This window comes from Marasmius oreades, chromosome 2 (assembly GCF_018924745.1).
Source record: "Marasmius oreades isolate 03SP1 chromosome 2, whole genome shotgun sequence".
In the NCBI taxonomy this organism is placed as follows: Eukaryota; Fungi; Basidiomycota; class Agaricomycetes; order Agaricales; family Marasmiaceae; genus Marasmius; species Marasmius oreades.
In genome coordinates this window covers 4427316-4442673 of record NC_057324.1, presented here as the reverse complement: position 1 = coordinate 4442673, position 15358 = coordinate 4427316, and the positions used below count along the sequence as shown (strand labels likewise).

Below are 15358 nucleotides of genomic sequence, written 5' to 3'. Positions count from 1 at the left end.
AAGTTCAAGTACATAGGGAAGATCGCGGGTAAAAAAGGAAAGTGGACGAGGGCATGACGACGAGCGTTCGAGTCAAATGGAGGAAGAACCCTTGTCAACGACCTTACCCGCTAGTGAGGATGGCATAAGTGGTGGGATTAACAGCGGACCTGTCGCATAACGGTCGGTCGCGTTGCTCCTTGCGCGGCTTCCTCAGCGACTTACTGCTCTTTTTGAAGGTTCTGTATTTGTGTTGCTTTCAAAACCGGCTTATCGAAGCCCCTTGGACAAGATGTTGATGTTCCTGGTACATGTCTCTTGCGGCCCTTTGACAGAAGTATTCTTTTGTTCTAATCGTTTCACTCCCTTCTAGCTCAGAACTGGTTGACCGTGGACGCGAGATCGGTTACTTTCCCAGAAGTCTAGCAACCAGTTTACAGGTGTTCTTACGGGCAAAGGGCTTCATTAGGGAGGAAGGAAAATACAACTTCCTGCAGCTGCTGGATATGGTCTTATCTACGTCGAGCACGTACGTTCCCGTTCTTCACGAGTTTGACTATCCAAACTGATCGGTGATTCAGATGATCCAAAGGACGCCAAGAGTATAGTCTCATGAAACCCTCATCGCCATTTCCGATTCCAGGAATGTCTCCCAATACACCGCACTCAAAGCTGTCGAATAGAGCTCGGTGCTACCATCGTCTAGTTCTCTGACTCCAAGGGCTCGTTGACAGGACTCCAAGCTCAAATCGAAGGGCGGAGTGTCATATCAGGAGTACGCTTACCGTGCTGGTACGTTTCTTCGATTATGTTTACTTGTTTTTCCCATCTCAAACGTGAAATTTTACAGGCCAACGCTCATAGAAGTTCTTACCCAAAATCCATGTCGCTCTACCTGGAGCAACGCTCATTGCTGCCGGCACTACAAGACACAAGTGTTCAAAATCTCTTCTCGACCCAGTCGTACGATGTTCCTCACTTCTTCAACCTTACAATCTGGTAGTGTCACTGTCTGTTGAATTAGCCGTTTGTTGTAAGTCCTAACTAGCACATGAGATGAGACTGTAACTTTGCATAGTAATATAAAGCCGTGTTTGCAACCGATACTGAACCACTCTTCGTATGGACCATTCCGTCGCTCCGACAGTGTCCGACAGTCCGACATCAATGCCGCCGACATGTTCGATTCTTCGTCGGCGGCGTACGTGAACGGTGCTTTGAGTGCTGATCAGATTGAACCATTTGTCGCTGCCAGAGGAACAGTCAGTGGTCGAGAACAGTAAGGAGGGAAGGATGGCAGGCTCACTTAACCTCGTCACCTTGAGTTTTCCGCAAAGGTTGATGCTTCAGACAGGCCTAGAGAGCGTGAATTATCGGACCAACACAACTTGCCAAAAAGGAATGGAAATTCATCCACGCACACTTCTTCAAACCTAGCTGACCCTGACTCTTGCTGAACTTCATATATGGGATATCTCAGGTAACGCGTGAAGTCAATGGTAGTTGGATCAAATCCTCTTGCAATCTGCCATTTGTGGATGGATTTGTACGTCTCGCTAGGCCAGGAACATGGGTAGCTTGTGAATTCTTTCACACTAAGCTCAGTGGGTAGACCAAGGTCTTTGTAATGATGGCGTGGGATGGCTATTTGTCCATTTTTATCATGAGACCAGGTGTGGATGGACACGACTGAACCAACTTCGAGTGGCGGAGAGATACTATGGAGCTGATGGAGGAATAGGTATATGGGTTGATCCTCCGAGCGTCGTTGCGAGCCTTCAATTGATCCTCTCAACTCGATGTCTGGTAGGATGAGCTCTAAAAAGATTAGTTTGGGTGGAGGATCTACGAGGCAAGGCTTACTGTAAGACGACAGATCGTCGTTCAACGAAATTCCGAGTCTGTCAAATATACTCGAAGCCTGTGAGAGCCAGACACGTTTATCGCCAAGTATATCGGAGCATAAAATCAAGTTTGTGGCTTCGTTGATAAGAGTGAATCTATATGTCGGTCAGCCACTGAATTCAGCATATTCTTCGACGCACCTTGTTCTCCCATCTGGCATCAATACTTGGTCTTCAAGGCACTCGAATCCACTAAATCCAGTCCAGTATACGTGACTGCCACTTCCGACTGCGATTATGGAATTTGTCGTGCTTGAAAGTACGTAGGGTTTCTCATGATGGACAATCCGAGATCTCCACCCATTCTCGGACGTGAAGTAGAGCACCTCAATGACGCGTCTGTCGAATTCCTTATCAAATGGGAACCGAGACAAGTAGCGGAAGCAAACATCTTCGTCGAGAAGAAGTTCGACACTTGATAGCAGTGGTGGCAGCGTCTCGACAGAGGACTCGGACAAGTTAGGATGATATAGATAGCGATTGGGCCCCTCCACTCCACGAATCAAAGTTCCTTGCGCAGGATCTATCCACATCTCAGATGGAGCGGCACAATCCAATACGTCGTACTGTGTAAGCCTTTGATTCTAGTTGAAGTCACATGGATTATTCGTGATGCTTACCGACAATGTATTAGCATAACTTTGCCCCAAGAGTCCAACCCTATCCCACACATGGGCAAGAGGCACAAGCTCTACACTAATCTGTCAGCAAGAACACGAACAACGACAAGAATCTGACCTCCATAAAATATCAGCAGAGGCACACTTGACCGGTTGATCCCGAATAGTTGCATCTTGGTCGTGTTTCTGGTAGTACCTGCTCAGTCAATGCCCCTCCAAGAGAGGCAACAGACTTACGTAGCTTTCGAAACCAGTTGAAAGTCTTCCTTCCATGCCTATAAGAGCTCTTTATACTCGCAACTCAAGTCAAAAACACTGGCATGTACCTTATCCTTTTCTGGTCCACTGTACGAAACCACCGTAAACCTTGAGCCCTGTTCACCACGGATTTCGGCAGCACAAATCGTTCGATCAACACGAAGGCGTCTCTCTTCATACCACTCCCTGATACCGATGTCCCATCGCCTTGGGTAATTCTCGCAATGTATGTCCCGAATTCTGTGCACTCCGCCGAGCTTGATTTCGTAGAACTTCGGTCCTTATCAATGCTTCATCACCGATAATGGAATCACAGAATACGTACTTCGTCGTATATTGTATGCTTCTTCTGCTGAACCATCCCATTATAGATATGATTTGTCTGGTTTCCCGTAACCGCGTTGAATGTGCCCTGTCCAATCGAAACCCCGCAGGCTTCTTGGAAGAAACTCATTGCAAAAAAATGGAAGTGGAGAGAAAGTGAGGGACAGCAAAAAAGCCGTAAACCACATGTCCAATGTACATATTTATATATCTTTTGAGCGCTGGACAAGGACCAGTGTATGACAGAATTGATGGACGTCGACCTCGAGTTCGCGATGCTGTTGAACGGTTCTTGATCCAGTGAAATCCAGTTCCTCCGTGCGTCGTAATCGATTTATGCGAGTTGATGATAATTGACACTATATTGAGTATCCATACTCTGATATAGTTGATTCGCTAAACGAACGACTAAACATGGTTAATCCCAGTCTGTATCTGAATATCAGACTTCACATACATATCTCAACCCCGACGGTATGCAGTTCCAACGTGTACAACACCCCTCAGTGCGTAGCCTGTCACGTCTGGGTGGGAAAAGATAAAGGTTCGTGTATGCCTGTTGTGTCCCTGTAAAAATATATCGGTGAATGCTTCAAGATGAATGGGCGTTGTATGGTATCGAGTTTCGAGTAAATTCGGAAGTTTGAAGGTAATGTTGACCTTGAACGTTGAGGTAAGATGGCTTGGGTTGGGACGAAGTCCCGTGACCACGAGTTGTAACGCCCTTCGCCGTTTCCATTCCAGTTCCATTTCCATGTATTCCTTGCAAGATATTACAACGCAGTCAGATGGAGAGATGGAGCTTGAAACGTTTTAACTGGTCCCAAAAGATGGAATCATCAACTCGATGGTGCGTTCATTTCCCATCTCGGATCCTCCAACCAGCTCACTTGTCGGCACAGAATTTGCACCGTTGAGTGGATATACGGACTAGAGAGTCGTAGTTTTCCCTTCAATAGGGAGGAGAATAGAGTTACGGTACGTCGCTCTCGTTCGTAGAACATAATGTGCTCATGTCAGCTGTCAGTTCACAAAGGATCTTGTTTACCACATCAAACATAAAAACTGGCGATATCACCCCCGGCGTCTTTCACTAGTAAAGCACCCGCGATGAATTTCAATAGAACGGTTAAGTCAAACAGTGATTGTCAACGGTTCGAGGTGCGTTCGTTGAAGTTTTCAGCCTCGATTTCTCACTGACCTTAAGATCTGTTTGACCCTTCTTTGGTTAAGAATCCTCAAATACGATACAAAATTACACATTAGTGGAGAGCGCGAAGTTCAGTGTGGAAGCGGCCGGGATAGAACGTCATGGTTCAATACTGGAGAGTCCGAATCGGGGCAAAGTTACCACACAGTCGTCGTCCTTCTTTGTCTTTTCTTAAAAGTCTTCCTACGAGTCAAAAAAATTCCATCGAATCAGTGATTGAGTCGCCGTCATGGACATTCACATACCTCTAGTTCACCAAATTGAACGGATGTGTGCGAAGTTTCCATATTTGAATGCTGCACTCTGCTTTGACCGTCAGCAGCATGGTCCTCAACCTTACACCCAACCCCGACTCTAAGCTCCGAATGACATGTCTGCAGTCGTTTTGGTTGGACCCGAGACAGTGACTCCAAGCCCGGATGCCTTTCCCAAATTATCGATAGCCCTTCCTCACTCGATGTTGATGACTGCCCTCGCCCACCCATGGTTGTGAGTCTGCTATTGAAGATCACCATCATTGAATTGGAGTAAAGCTTGGCCAACGTCAAAGCGGGTGTTACATGATACGGGAAGTCGGACGAGAGGAAGAGGAAGAGGTCTAAAGTTGCTACAGTGGCTACAAAGGAGTAGAAGTGAAAAATCGAAAAGTAGTGGAAATATGCGTTACTTACCAGTCAAACTCCCAGTCTCCATAGTCAACCGGATGAGACGTCTAATGACATCCTTTGTATCACGGAAGCTCGAGTCGTATCTAGATAACTAAAGTGTAACGCACATTGAGAATGGGTCGGAAACGGTCCCGCGGTATATGGTCCGGAGAAAGTAAACGTACAATGTAGGTCGTTGAGACTGCTATCACAATATCGCATGCTGCACTTCCTCCTAACCAGAACTGTAGAGTCACTAGGAGCCTGAGGTCTCGACTGCGACCAAAACGGAATGGAAGGCGTTGAAACTTACGGACACCGCAATGAAATTTCCTCGAACTTGTGAAAAAACACCGACGGTCTTATCCATGCCCGCTGTAGCGACGGCACCCCCGAATTGCATGAGCGATATCTATGTGGACAATTCTCAGTCACCAAAGCATGGGACGGATTTTAGTTGCGAGACTCACAAACACAATGATGCATGTTAGCGCCTTCGACTTGGATAACAAAAATATCCTATAAGCAAAGAATGATTGCACCACAAACGCTACTGAATTTTCCGGCGAATCAGTAACGATTCGGTCCTTAATTTCATACTCACCTGCCCCATCAATGACACAGCAATCGAACCAAAGCAGATTGAGCTCGTTCAACGCTCCAGGTCGCCCAAACCCAAAGACAAAATCCTGGAACGCATCGTGGGTGATCATGACAAGTTGCATCGTTTCGACGAGATACAGGCCGTAAACCATAGCTTTAACGGCGGTACGGTCGTTTGGGAAGGCCAAGTAATAGATGTACATCTGAACTGTAAGGGCACCGTACAGTCCATAGTTGAGGAAGTACCCCAGCAGGAAGGGACCAGCGGATTTGAAGGTATCCGGGGATACTGTGGACATGGTACTAACGAAAGTTGAATGGAGGAGGGAGAAAAGATCTGCAGGTCCTCCAAGGCGTTGTGCTTCGTGAACCGAGGTTCTGGATTTTGTTCTGACCGCAATTAGTCCAACTTGGCCTTCTTGTATTTATTGCGATCAGCGGATGTAACGGTCAGTGATTGCGGTCTTGAGCATGAGGTACCGGTCAATGTGGAAGCGAATACTCTCGAGTCTTCCGACGTATATGTGCATAGTATGGAGTGGCACTAAGTTAGACCTTGGACCACGTGCAAATCTCGGGAACGCTGTATGTGTTATTGAGAACAGACCTGGCACACAAATTAGCACGTACTGTGATGATGGTAGCGTAGAGTAAATGGTAGTAGATAGATTATGTGGGCATGGTCCCTAGACCTCCCGCGGGGATCGTCTCACCAAAGATTCAAATCTTGGAATAGCTTGACTTGAATGTTTCGTGAATGATTAGATTTGCTTCCCTGGTTCTGCTATTATCAGGAGATCGAGAATTTGCAACTTGAAAAGCACCCAACCGTAATTACACCCGGTGACGCCACGCACCGCATTGAGTTGCCCTGGCATGTTAGTTTTCTCTCACCCTCCTGTTACTATTGTTATGAATTGGTTCTGAAGGACCTCCGACGTTCTATTACAAAATGTTAATGATCCCAAAAAGACAGGGAGAAAGTGTTACTTGAGAAATTTTCATTTGAGGATGTCACGCGTACCCGAATTCCAACGTCTCCCACCGATGTGTGAGGTACACAAGCATCGAAGAACTCGAGTGAAAGAAGAAAGGAGAGAGGCTCTCGTATGTCTGTAGAGGCACATGGTATGAATATGGTGGTTGCAAACAAGTCGTAAGGAGCGTCGCGCGCGGCCACAACCCATAAAATTCATCTAGACCACCAAAAGCTAACACGACAACAAGGCGACAAAGAAGGACTAAGCAAAGCATACGTGATCAACAGACTTGCGAAAGCAAAAAAAACAAAATGAAGAACCGGTAAGGTATCCGCAGCAGTAACAATAACAGTAGTACTATATCTAGTAAAGTTGAAACTAGTATATGGTTATGAATATATAGAGGATTCTGAGCTATGATACAGTAGGAAGAGGATTGAAGACGAGAGCAGTTCACATAAGGAACTCAAAAACAACAGAAATACGAATCGAATGATTGGGATAAAGAAAGTAGAAGAAAAAGGAACCGCGACAAAGGTCAAACGGCAATGAGGAGGGGAGGGAGGACGAATAGATTCGATCCTCAAAGAGTAGGGTATCGTGTATGATAGCGCGAAGTGTTGCATCACACGTGTTTTTTGTTTTGGATGAGAAATGAATGACAGGACAAGGAGGGTTCAAGAAGAGCAGGTTCCAGATGCTGACTGAGTTGAGGTTGTCGCTCGTTTCGGGTGTTGGACCCGGTAGCGTTCCTTCATTCCAAGAAATACAAGGCATGTGGTGATTTTCTCTGGAGTAAGTTCAATGCGCTTGAATATGAATAGTATGATTGATATCAGCGGATTGGTACGACTTGCGTATCCGGGGACTCCGCAGGTGGGCCACAGACAATCTTCAACGTCAAGACCCCGTTCTCCATTTCTGCTTGGATATCCTCGGGCTGGTAGGAGAAGAGAGGCAAATACTCAATCAGAAAACGAAAGTAACATGAAAGGGGGAAGGACGATAGGAACCAAAGAGGTAAAAAAAAAAGTGCGCACTCTAGTTTCGGACGGGACATTCAAAATTCTCGAAAAATCCCCGTATTTTCTCTCCCTGACAGCATATCGGTACAATGCACCACCAACAGTGTCGCCTTGCCCACCACCGCCACGAGGTTCAGCATCCATAGCCGTATCTCCATCACCTTCAGGAGCTCGTGATCCATCCGTATTATTTCCAACCAACGAGCTACTACCATTTGCGAATACGGGATCCGATCGGCCTTTGACAGTCAGTTGTCGGACTCGATTAAACAAGCAAGTTGAAAGCGTGAGGCGAAGTTCCGCCTTCTTCACACCAGGCAGTTCCATGGAGACGCTCAGGACGTGCGATTGTGGATCATAATGCATATCGGCTCTAGGAATCAATCGACGTCGAGGCTGAGACTGAGCTTGTGGACGTTGAACCTGCGCTGGAACCGGGTGCTCTGAAGTGGATATGCTTGTACCGGTCGGGGGAGTGGGCGGCGGAGGCAACACGTTGCCAGAAGGAGAATACGGAGAGATCCTGGATAGAAGAGTTACCGCCAAAAAAGAGAAGGGAGGTTTTTTGCCACACACCGATTAGCCTCTGAATATCCTCCGCTCTGTGCTCCTGCCATTGGAGAGCCCAGTATGGGCGTGGTTGGGGATGTTGTAATTGCGGGTGGAGAACGATGCATGGCCGGCGTTGAATCCCCAACTCGGTGTTCTCTTCCTGTGGGCAATGGGGGCGGTTGCATCGCGTGCATGGATGAAGGAGGGTACGGATTTGTCATTGCCCTGGTTTGTACACGACGGAGAGCTTGCCTTCCACCACGGCGACTGCGACTAGGATTTGTGGTTGGATCTGCAGATGTGGAGGTTGGAGTTCCAATGTCACCAGGCGAAAGGCTATTGAACCTTCCATCTGAGGTGGAATCGTAGGAACTTCGGTGTGAAAGGAGGGAGTGATGAGGGTCAGTAGGGGAGTGTAGCTGGTGTAGCTGGTCTGTTGTGAGGTACTCATCTGCCATAGGGAAAAAAGGAATGGGCTGAGTTGGTGAGAGGACAATTTCCGATTGCTGTTGAGGCTGTTGCTGCGGCTCAGTATGGTGCTGTTCTAGGGTTTCCCATTGCGGAAGCTGAGAGCTCGAAGATAAAGCTGACGCAGATTCGTTGTGATATTCACCATGCCCATACGAATACGACATGGCAAGTCGCTGGAAGTAAGTGAGGACAGGGAGGTTCATTTTATAGCGCGTCGAGTCACGCAACCCACGGGTGACCTCCCCGTTTCCCGTTACCGAATTCGGAAGACAATGGGCAACTGACAGCATAGCCACTAGTTCACGTGACCGTTGCTTTATTGTTCTCAAGCGAGAAGCGCGTCCTGATCAGAGTCCTGATGGGCTCTGATCCTGTTTTCTTCATGCGCTTCTATAGGAGTGCATCTGTCACTATGGGCCCCATTGTCTTGACGTCTGTGCAATTCTGGAAGCGATCAATTACGGCTACAATAACAAGGAAACAACTCACGACGCGCGTTTAGCGACGACTGCAAACCGCTTTGATTGTGCGATTTGTGGGTGCGAACACGGCGAATCGTCCTGAGGCAAAAATTTGTTCCCAAGAATCGCAATTGTTGGTGCCTTCATGATCACTTGCGACCTTTGCACAAGAACGCAGATTCCCAAAGGATGGAGATGTGAAAGACGAAAAGCTTCAACAAACTGCCCCGAATCTGGAAGATCGACTCTACTTAGTGTGAGTCCAACAGAAACACGAAGCAAGACCAGCAGGAGTACCGGACATTCTGAGTAGCGCCAATCCTCGAAAAGAATGAGGCATCCAACAACCTCGACAACCACTTCCACCGTAACTTCAATGCTGCGTGAAAGGCCAACCACACGGTCTTCTGACAGTCGTCTCTGGTGTCGTCTCACGTGGCTTGTCGATTGATAGCTTTGAGATGGAGTGTCACCCGCTAAGAACAACCTGTGCTATAAGAAGACTGAACGGGAACAATAAAAGGGTCCACAGCGCACCATTGCATGGGTGTTTCCTTTTTACAAACGCCATCGATACCATCAAAAGCAACCAGTATTATACGAGCCCTACCGAAACCGCGACCCACTGAGAAATCCCTCTAAGTTGTCAACAAGTCCCAAGGCAGATATCTCGATGGTTTCTAGTCCTGACAGCTGTGGGTCTTGGAGGAGTTGTTCATTGAAGAGCGAGTTTCTTCGGCTTTGCGAAAGCCATCTGCCAACCGGCCGTTTGATATTGTCAGTCCCAAAGTTCTGTTCCGACTCAGACAAAATATTTCAATATTCACCTGACACAAGATAACAGCGAGAATCGAGAATCTCCAACTCGTACTGTCAAAGAGTAAGTGGGCAGGAATAGATGGAAGTGGGAACTTGTGGGGGACCGGTAGGGGCTGGTGCGACACCGCCACTGGCGTTTCCGAAAAAATCTCCTCCGTACGGTCGCCCAAGCGATCCCTGTCACACCCAAACGTCGACCTTGCCACATCATCTTGTCATCGACAACTAACGAGACCTTCCCAACACGCGACCAACGAGTGACTCTGACAATCAGTCTAAGTATCTTTGTCCAGGAAGAAAATATCCAACTCACCGGTCACTTTGTTCAGAGAGCAATTCATTTCAGAATAATGCGATATTTCAGATGTTAAGGTCGCTAAGGGTTCTGGCTTCCATACTTCAAGCTCCAATTTTACTCCAGATTCGCACAACTGAAGAGGTTGAAACGAACGCCGCACTTGAGTGGACGGTCCTGAGCGGGCCGGGGGCATTATCGAGTTAATATTAACACTGTCCAACTTCTCATGGCATGTTATACGTTCTATTCGATGATCTTTTGTTAACTCATTCGAGGATAGAGCTCTTTCTTTTTTTCCTTGTGTACTCATGATTTCACGGATGGCCGCTCAATATCCTTGTAATCTTCGTCGGTGGGAACTTTTATTTCCGCCGTCTGAATCGGCAACTGTCAACAATACTCGGCTTGCGCTAGGTTCTCCACCATCGCCCCTCGAAGCTACCCGCGGACGCGTCAATCGCTCGTACAGCAACTCGATCGTGATTTTTAAGAAGGTTTTAGAACTTTTTGCTGACCGAGGGGTGATGGTTCTACTATCCATTAATTTCAACGTGGATATGCTATCGTGTTTTCCCTTGAATGCATCAAAATGCGGAAGTGTGCATAGGAGGGAGGAAAGTGAAGTAGAGGTGGTCGCAAGGTGGTCGCATCGGGCACAGTTTCGATTGGACCGCCCACATGGCATCATATGCCCATGTTGCCTCATACATCTCCGATTGCCCCATACATTCCAAGGTACAGTATGGGGTATCTGGGTTGTACGGGCATATAGGCCATATTCTCCACCGCTGAACAAATCGACTCATAAAGGCCCTTGCTTCTGAACAGTGGGTAGCCCATAAGATGCCTCTCGTTTCCCTTGATCAAGTGCAAGACCAGTCGTTTGACTATATCGTTATTGGTGAGTTCCATTAGACTAATAGACTCTGGGTTCAAAAGCAAAAACATTGACCGATATCTTCAGGTGGTGGGGTCAGTGTTTGACCTTTACGATTACAAGCCTTATCAAATGTTTTGACTGAACTCCCCAGACGGCGGGACTAGTTGTGGCATCCCGGCTTTCTGAAGACTCGGGAGTGTCGGTCCTCGTACTCGACGCAGGAAATCCAAACCTCGATGAACCCTTGATCAGTATGCTATCTTTTCTTTTACCTTTTTCGTTCGCATTTAATCTGATTCGCCTTGTTTTCCTCAACAGCCCGCCCAAGCCAATTCGGATATCAGTTTGGCAATCCAAAGTTTGATTGGGGGTTCAAAACGGTTGGTGATCGTGCCATTGCGGACCCCGTATCTTAGCGAGTTGGTATTGTTCCCTAGGTTCCTCAGAAGTACGCAGGAGGCAACAAGTTTGACTGGAATCGGTGAAATGCAGTCACTCGTGAGTATAGCATGTTTTTCTTACTGTTTTCCAGTGGAAAGAGTCTCGGAGGAAGTTCTGCAATGAATTTCTCGTGCTGGACGCTTCCAGTCAAGCAAGACATTGATGGTTCGTTGGATATCCTCCAACCACACACCAACCTTATCATCTGAATGCTTTACCTCAGCTTGGGAAAGGCTAGGAAACAAAGGATGGAATTGGGAAAATCACGAGAAGTATCACTACAAGGCCGTCAGGTGTGTAAACGAACTTCCCGTGCCTTAGCACCCGCTTTAAATCAGTCCGAAGATATGTGCCTCTTGATACTACCCATGGTAAACCAGAAGTTCGGGGGCGCGACCCCGAAGCATTGAAAGTATGGGATCTCAACCAACATCCTTCTGGAACAGGTATGAATCTCGCGCCCGTTTGGGGGAAATGGCTTACCTACTAAGTACCTGAATTCCGAAGGTCCACTGGTTCTGACTCATCCACGAACAGCATTCGATATTGACGTGAAGGCTTCTGAGGTCAGAGTTGGACTGTTTTGTTTAGAATGGATTCTGAACATCCGCTTCTCTCCTATTCAGGCTTTCCTACAGGCAGGAATACCAAGAGCTCCCGCACCTGTAAGTTCACAACCCTGGTAACACCAGAAGTGAACTAAGTACTAACGGTACCTCCTAGTATCATGGCAATGTCGGGTTTTCCCTGATTAGCCCTCACGGGCTGCATCAACATCTACCGTCAGCCAAAGGGACTTCATCTCATCCTCAACAGTGTCGACCCTACGACGCATTTGCGAACCTACGCAGCGAACGTTCGTGGACACTGTACCATTTTTCATCTAAAAGCACGGAATGAATGAACTGTCTTAATAGGCGTACTTCACGCCGGTCTCTCATCGACCGAACTTGGTCGTCCTTTCAACTGCGTACGCACATAGGATTGTCACTAACGGGGAAGGGGATGGGAACATCGTCGCCAGCGGAGTGGAGTTTAGCTATGGGGAGGATAAGTCTGTCTGTGTTGCTCATGCCAAAAAGGAAGTCATACTCTCCGCAGGGTGAGGACAGCCGATACGATCAAAGTCTACCCGGATACCTGAAAGTTCCTTCATTATAGGGCAATCAAGTCGCCTCAGATTCTTGAGCTATCCGGTATTGGCTGTGAAGATATCTTGACCAAGATCGGCGTTCCAATCAAGGTGTCTCTTCCTGGAGTAGGCGAGAACGTTCAGGAACATTTATTCGTTCCTGCGACCTTTGGTTCGTATCTTGCCCTGGATGTTTTCATGAAGGCTACTGAGAACTCATTATGTGGACAGAGTTGAAGGATTCTACCACAGAAACGCTGGATGTTCTGCGAGACGAGAAGGAAACAGCTAAACAAGTCGAACTTCTGTCTGTGTTTTCTTACCCTATACTTTCGGAATTTGGCTGATGCTGGACACCATCAGATTGAAGGGTCAGGGCGTTTATACGACCGGGCTTGCCAACCTTGTATGGCTTTCGTTTTCAGATGTTACGCCTCGATCAGAAAGCCTCATTGCTGAGGAAGGCAAACGGATAGATGAGGATATCAAAAACAATATATATCCACCCGGATTGACTGACCAGTACAAAATCCTATTGGAGGGTCTTCGCAACAACGCCCCGGGCTGCGAATATACAACTTTCCCGAGATTCTTCGCGTTGGACAGTATGTCTCCTTTACATCAAATTAGGATCTGTTGATTACTTGCAACTCTTCCACAGAACCACCCCTTCCCAATAAGCGGTATGTTACTTTCATGTGCTTCCTGAATCATCCCTTCACGAGGGGCACCATCCACGCATCAACCAACGACCCGTTCGCGAATCCGGATATGGACCCTCATTACTTTGAGCATGAGATCGGTGTGTTCACGATTGGACTTGTCATCTTTTCTCGGTACACTGACCCCGCGGGTAGACAGGCAGACTTTGGTTGCTGGGATACAGTTTGTCAGAAAAATTGCTAAGACACCGCCTTTGCGAGACGAGATTGGTGCGAGCTGTCACTTTTATGCAATTGCCGAATTTTCCGCTGAAATCGAGATGTTTCATTATTATCCTGATCAGCCGTGGAACATTCTCCTGGACCCGAAATTCAAACAGACGAACAGTTGACAGGTCAGTTACTTTTGATTCTTTCCCGATAGGACCGACGCTAAAGCCCTTTGGAACTGTTCAGAATGGGTGCAAAATGGAATGGCTAGTACATACCGTACGTGACGGCAGCTTTTTTTGGTCCTTACTTCTCGAATTCTGTATGTTTTTCGCTCTAGACACTGCCGGATCTTGTTCGATGCTACCCAGGGAACACAATGGAGTAGTGGATACCCATTTGAAGGTTGGTATATGTGGCATATTCGATGGAGATTCCTCTCTTATGTCCGTCTTTCGATGACAGGTCTATGGAACTAAGAATATTCGAGTCGTCGATTTATCTATCGTTCCACTCCATCTCGCCTGCCATCCGCAAGGTAAGCCGCCGTTCCTTAACATGTCTGTGCCTTGCGTTTAACCGCAGAATGCGGCAGCTACCGTCTATTCAATCGCTGAACAGGGTAAGCCGTTTTTGTATTCACCGGCGAAGGGAAAGCTAACGCGCGAGTTCCGCAATAGCGTCAGATATTATCAGAGGAAAGTTCAATCCTTGATAAGACTACAATGCTGGCTTGCTTCTTGTGCGTTGTTCCTGTCCGGACGGCCTGAACTGTTACTAGAACCTGGAGTAGACGCCAGAGGTTTCCTTTGATATTCCTTCTTGTTTCTCGCCGCAAGCTTCATGTCTTGTTACACAATATTCAACAGATGGTGATGTATTTTACCACTACACGGTAGTGCTTCTCTGTCGTTGTAAGGGGATTCCACAGGTGATGATGATTGGTTTGAGAGCGTTCCGGGGGAGAATATGTGAACTCCTTCGACAAGACGCTCCAACAAATTGCAAGAAAAAATCTGGGAGATCGAACGTTCGGATTCATGTGCAGGAGCAACAGAAGTGCTTTGGACGTGCTGGTCGTTCTGCCTAGCGCCAGCCTTCGAGAAGAACGCGCTTCGACGCATCCACTTTCAATCTCGACATGATGACTCTATGTTACTGAAAGGCGCTAGCATACCAACAAAAATGGCTTCAAACCGTCGTCTTCGTTGGTGACATCTCGTGTGGATTGTCGATTTATACCTTGATATAGTGTCGTCCTAAGATTGAGAAGGCTGAGCGGGCATGATAAAAGGGTCCACAACGCACCATTCATGGTTTTCATTCTAGACACACTACCACCATCAAAAGCAACCAGTTCCAAGCGCTTTTATCACCACGACTTGCTGAGGAACACCTCTAATTTAAAGTCGAAGATTTTTCTCTCGTTTCCAGTCTGAAGTAGTAGCGTTGGGTCTTGGAGGGATTGTTGATTGGAGAGTACGCTTCCTCGGATTTGCAAACATCTGCTAACTAGCCGTTTGGCGTTTTCAGACTGTCAAGTAACTAGCTGGCCAAAAGTAGGGTCCGCTGCGGATACACCGCCAATAGTTGAATAGATAGCTGACATATGTGCTACTTTATATAATCACCATCTGTCTCCACATATGTTCACGATATGTAGAGTCACATGACAATGCCATAAAAACTCAGCACAAATGTTTCCGGTGGTCCTCCTACCCTACTGTTGCATACATTGACCTTTGGTAGGTAAAATATGCTATTTGGACCCATTTCCATAGCGGGAGGAAGAAGGGACACCAGAAATTCCCTTTGCTGGACTGTGTTATGCAAGTGTTATGGCATGGTTACGGCATGGTCACCATATGTTCATTATATATTG

General features: G+C 47.2%; 5 protein-coding genes across 7 annotated transcripts; 1 reads left to right on the top strand and 4 right to left on the bottom strand.

Annotated features, from left to right (window-relative positions):
* Window positions 1–1040: 1040 nt before the first annotated feature.
* Window positions 1041–3772, bottom strand: E1B28_005154 (uncharacterized protein). Of its 3 annotated transcripts, none has more exons than XM_043149698.1 (11): window positions 3543–3772; window positions 3087–3493; window positions 2830–3033; window positions 2741–2778; window positions 2622–2689; window positions 2504–2574; window positions 2025–2449; window positions 1843–1979; window positions 1401–1797; window positions 1286–1335; window positions 1041–1227 (listed from the first exon to the last, which is right to left on the bottom strand). In XM_043149698.1, the coding sequence occupies exons 2-10, from the start codon at window positions 3213–3215 to the stop codon at window positions 1326–1328; spliced, it is 1479 nt and encodes a 492-aa protein (XP_043014306.1). In that variant the 5' UTR covers window positions 3216–3493; window positions 3543–3772; the 3' UTR covers window positions 1041–1227; window positions 1286–1325. The 3 variants fall into 3 exon arrangements, with proteins under 3 accessions (XP_043014306.1, XP_043014307.1, XP_043014308.1); XM_043149700.1 differs by having other exon boundaries at window positions 1067–1227; window positions 1401–1795; window positions 3087–3481; window positions 3543–3768; XM_043149699.1 differs by having other exon boundaries at window positions 1286–1797.
* A 694-nt stretch (window positions 3773–4466) lies between these two features.
* Window positions 4467–5844, bottom strand: E1B28_005153 (uncharacterized protein; the record flags this gene model as incomplete). The annotated part of the gene is made up of 7 exons (XM_043149697.1): window positions 4467–4478; window positions 4541–4911; window positions 4967–5054; window positions 5128–5187; window positions 5256–5354; window positions 5413–5495; window positions 5547–5844. 7 exons carry the CDS (start codon window positions 5842–5844, stop codon window positions 4467–4469), a joined length of 1011 nt encoding a protein of 336 aa, XP_043014305.1.
* Window positions 5845–6978: 1134 nt separating this feature from the next.
* E1B28_005152 (uncharacterized protein) lies at window positions 6979–7302 on the bottom strand (the record flags this gene model as incomplete). Its single annotated transcript, XM_043149696.1, has 1 exon — window positions 6979–7302. One exon carries the CDS (start codon window positions 7300–7302, stop codon window positions 6979–6981), a length of 324 nt encoding a protein of 107 aa, XP_043014304.1.
* Window positions 7303–7360: 58 nt separating this feature from the next.
* On the bottom strand, window positions 7361–8737 carry E1B28_005151 (uncharacterized protein; the record flags this gene model as incomplete). Its single annotated transcript, XM_043149695.1, has 3 exons — window positions 7361–7465; window positions 7566–8073; window positions 8127–8737. The coding sequence occupies 3 exons, from the start codon at window positions 8735–8737 to the stop codon at window positions 7361–7363; spliced, it is 1224 nt and encodes a 407-aa protein (XP_043014303.1).
* A 2854-nt stretch (window positions 8738–11591) lies between these two features.
* On the top strand, window positions 11592–14191 carry E1B28_005150 (uncharacterized protein; the record flags this gene model as incomplete). The annotated part of the gene is made up of 19 exons (XM_043149694.1): window positions 11592–11637; window positions 11696–11765; window positions 11818–11918; window positions 11980–12038; window positions 12099–12137; window positions 12196–12207; window positions 12260–12328; window positions 12390–12574; window positions 12634–12776; window positions 12836–12911; window positions 12968–13209; window positions 13266–13406; window positions 13462–13536; window positions 13611–13661; window positions 13723–13755; window positions 13817–13881; window positions 13942–14014; window positions 14072–14098; window positions 14157–14191. 19 exons carry the CDS (start codon window positions 11592–11594, stop codon window positions 14189–14191), a joined length of 1542 nt encoding a protein of 513 aa, XP_043014302.1.
* Window positions 14192–15358: the final 1167 nt, after the last annotated feature.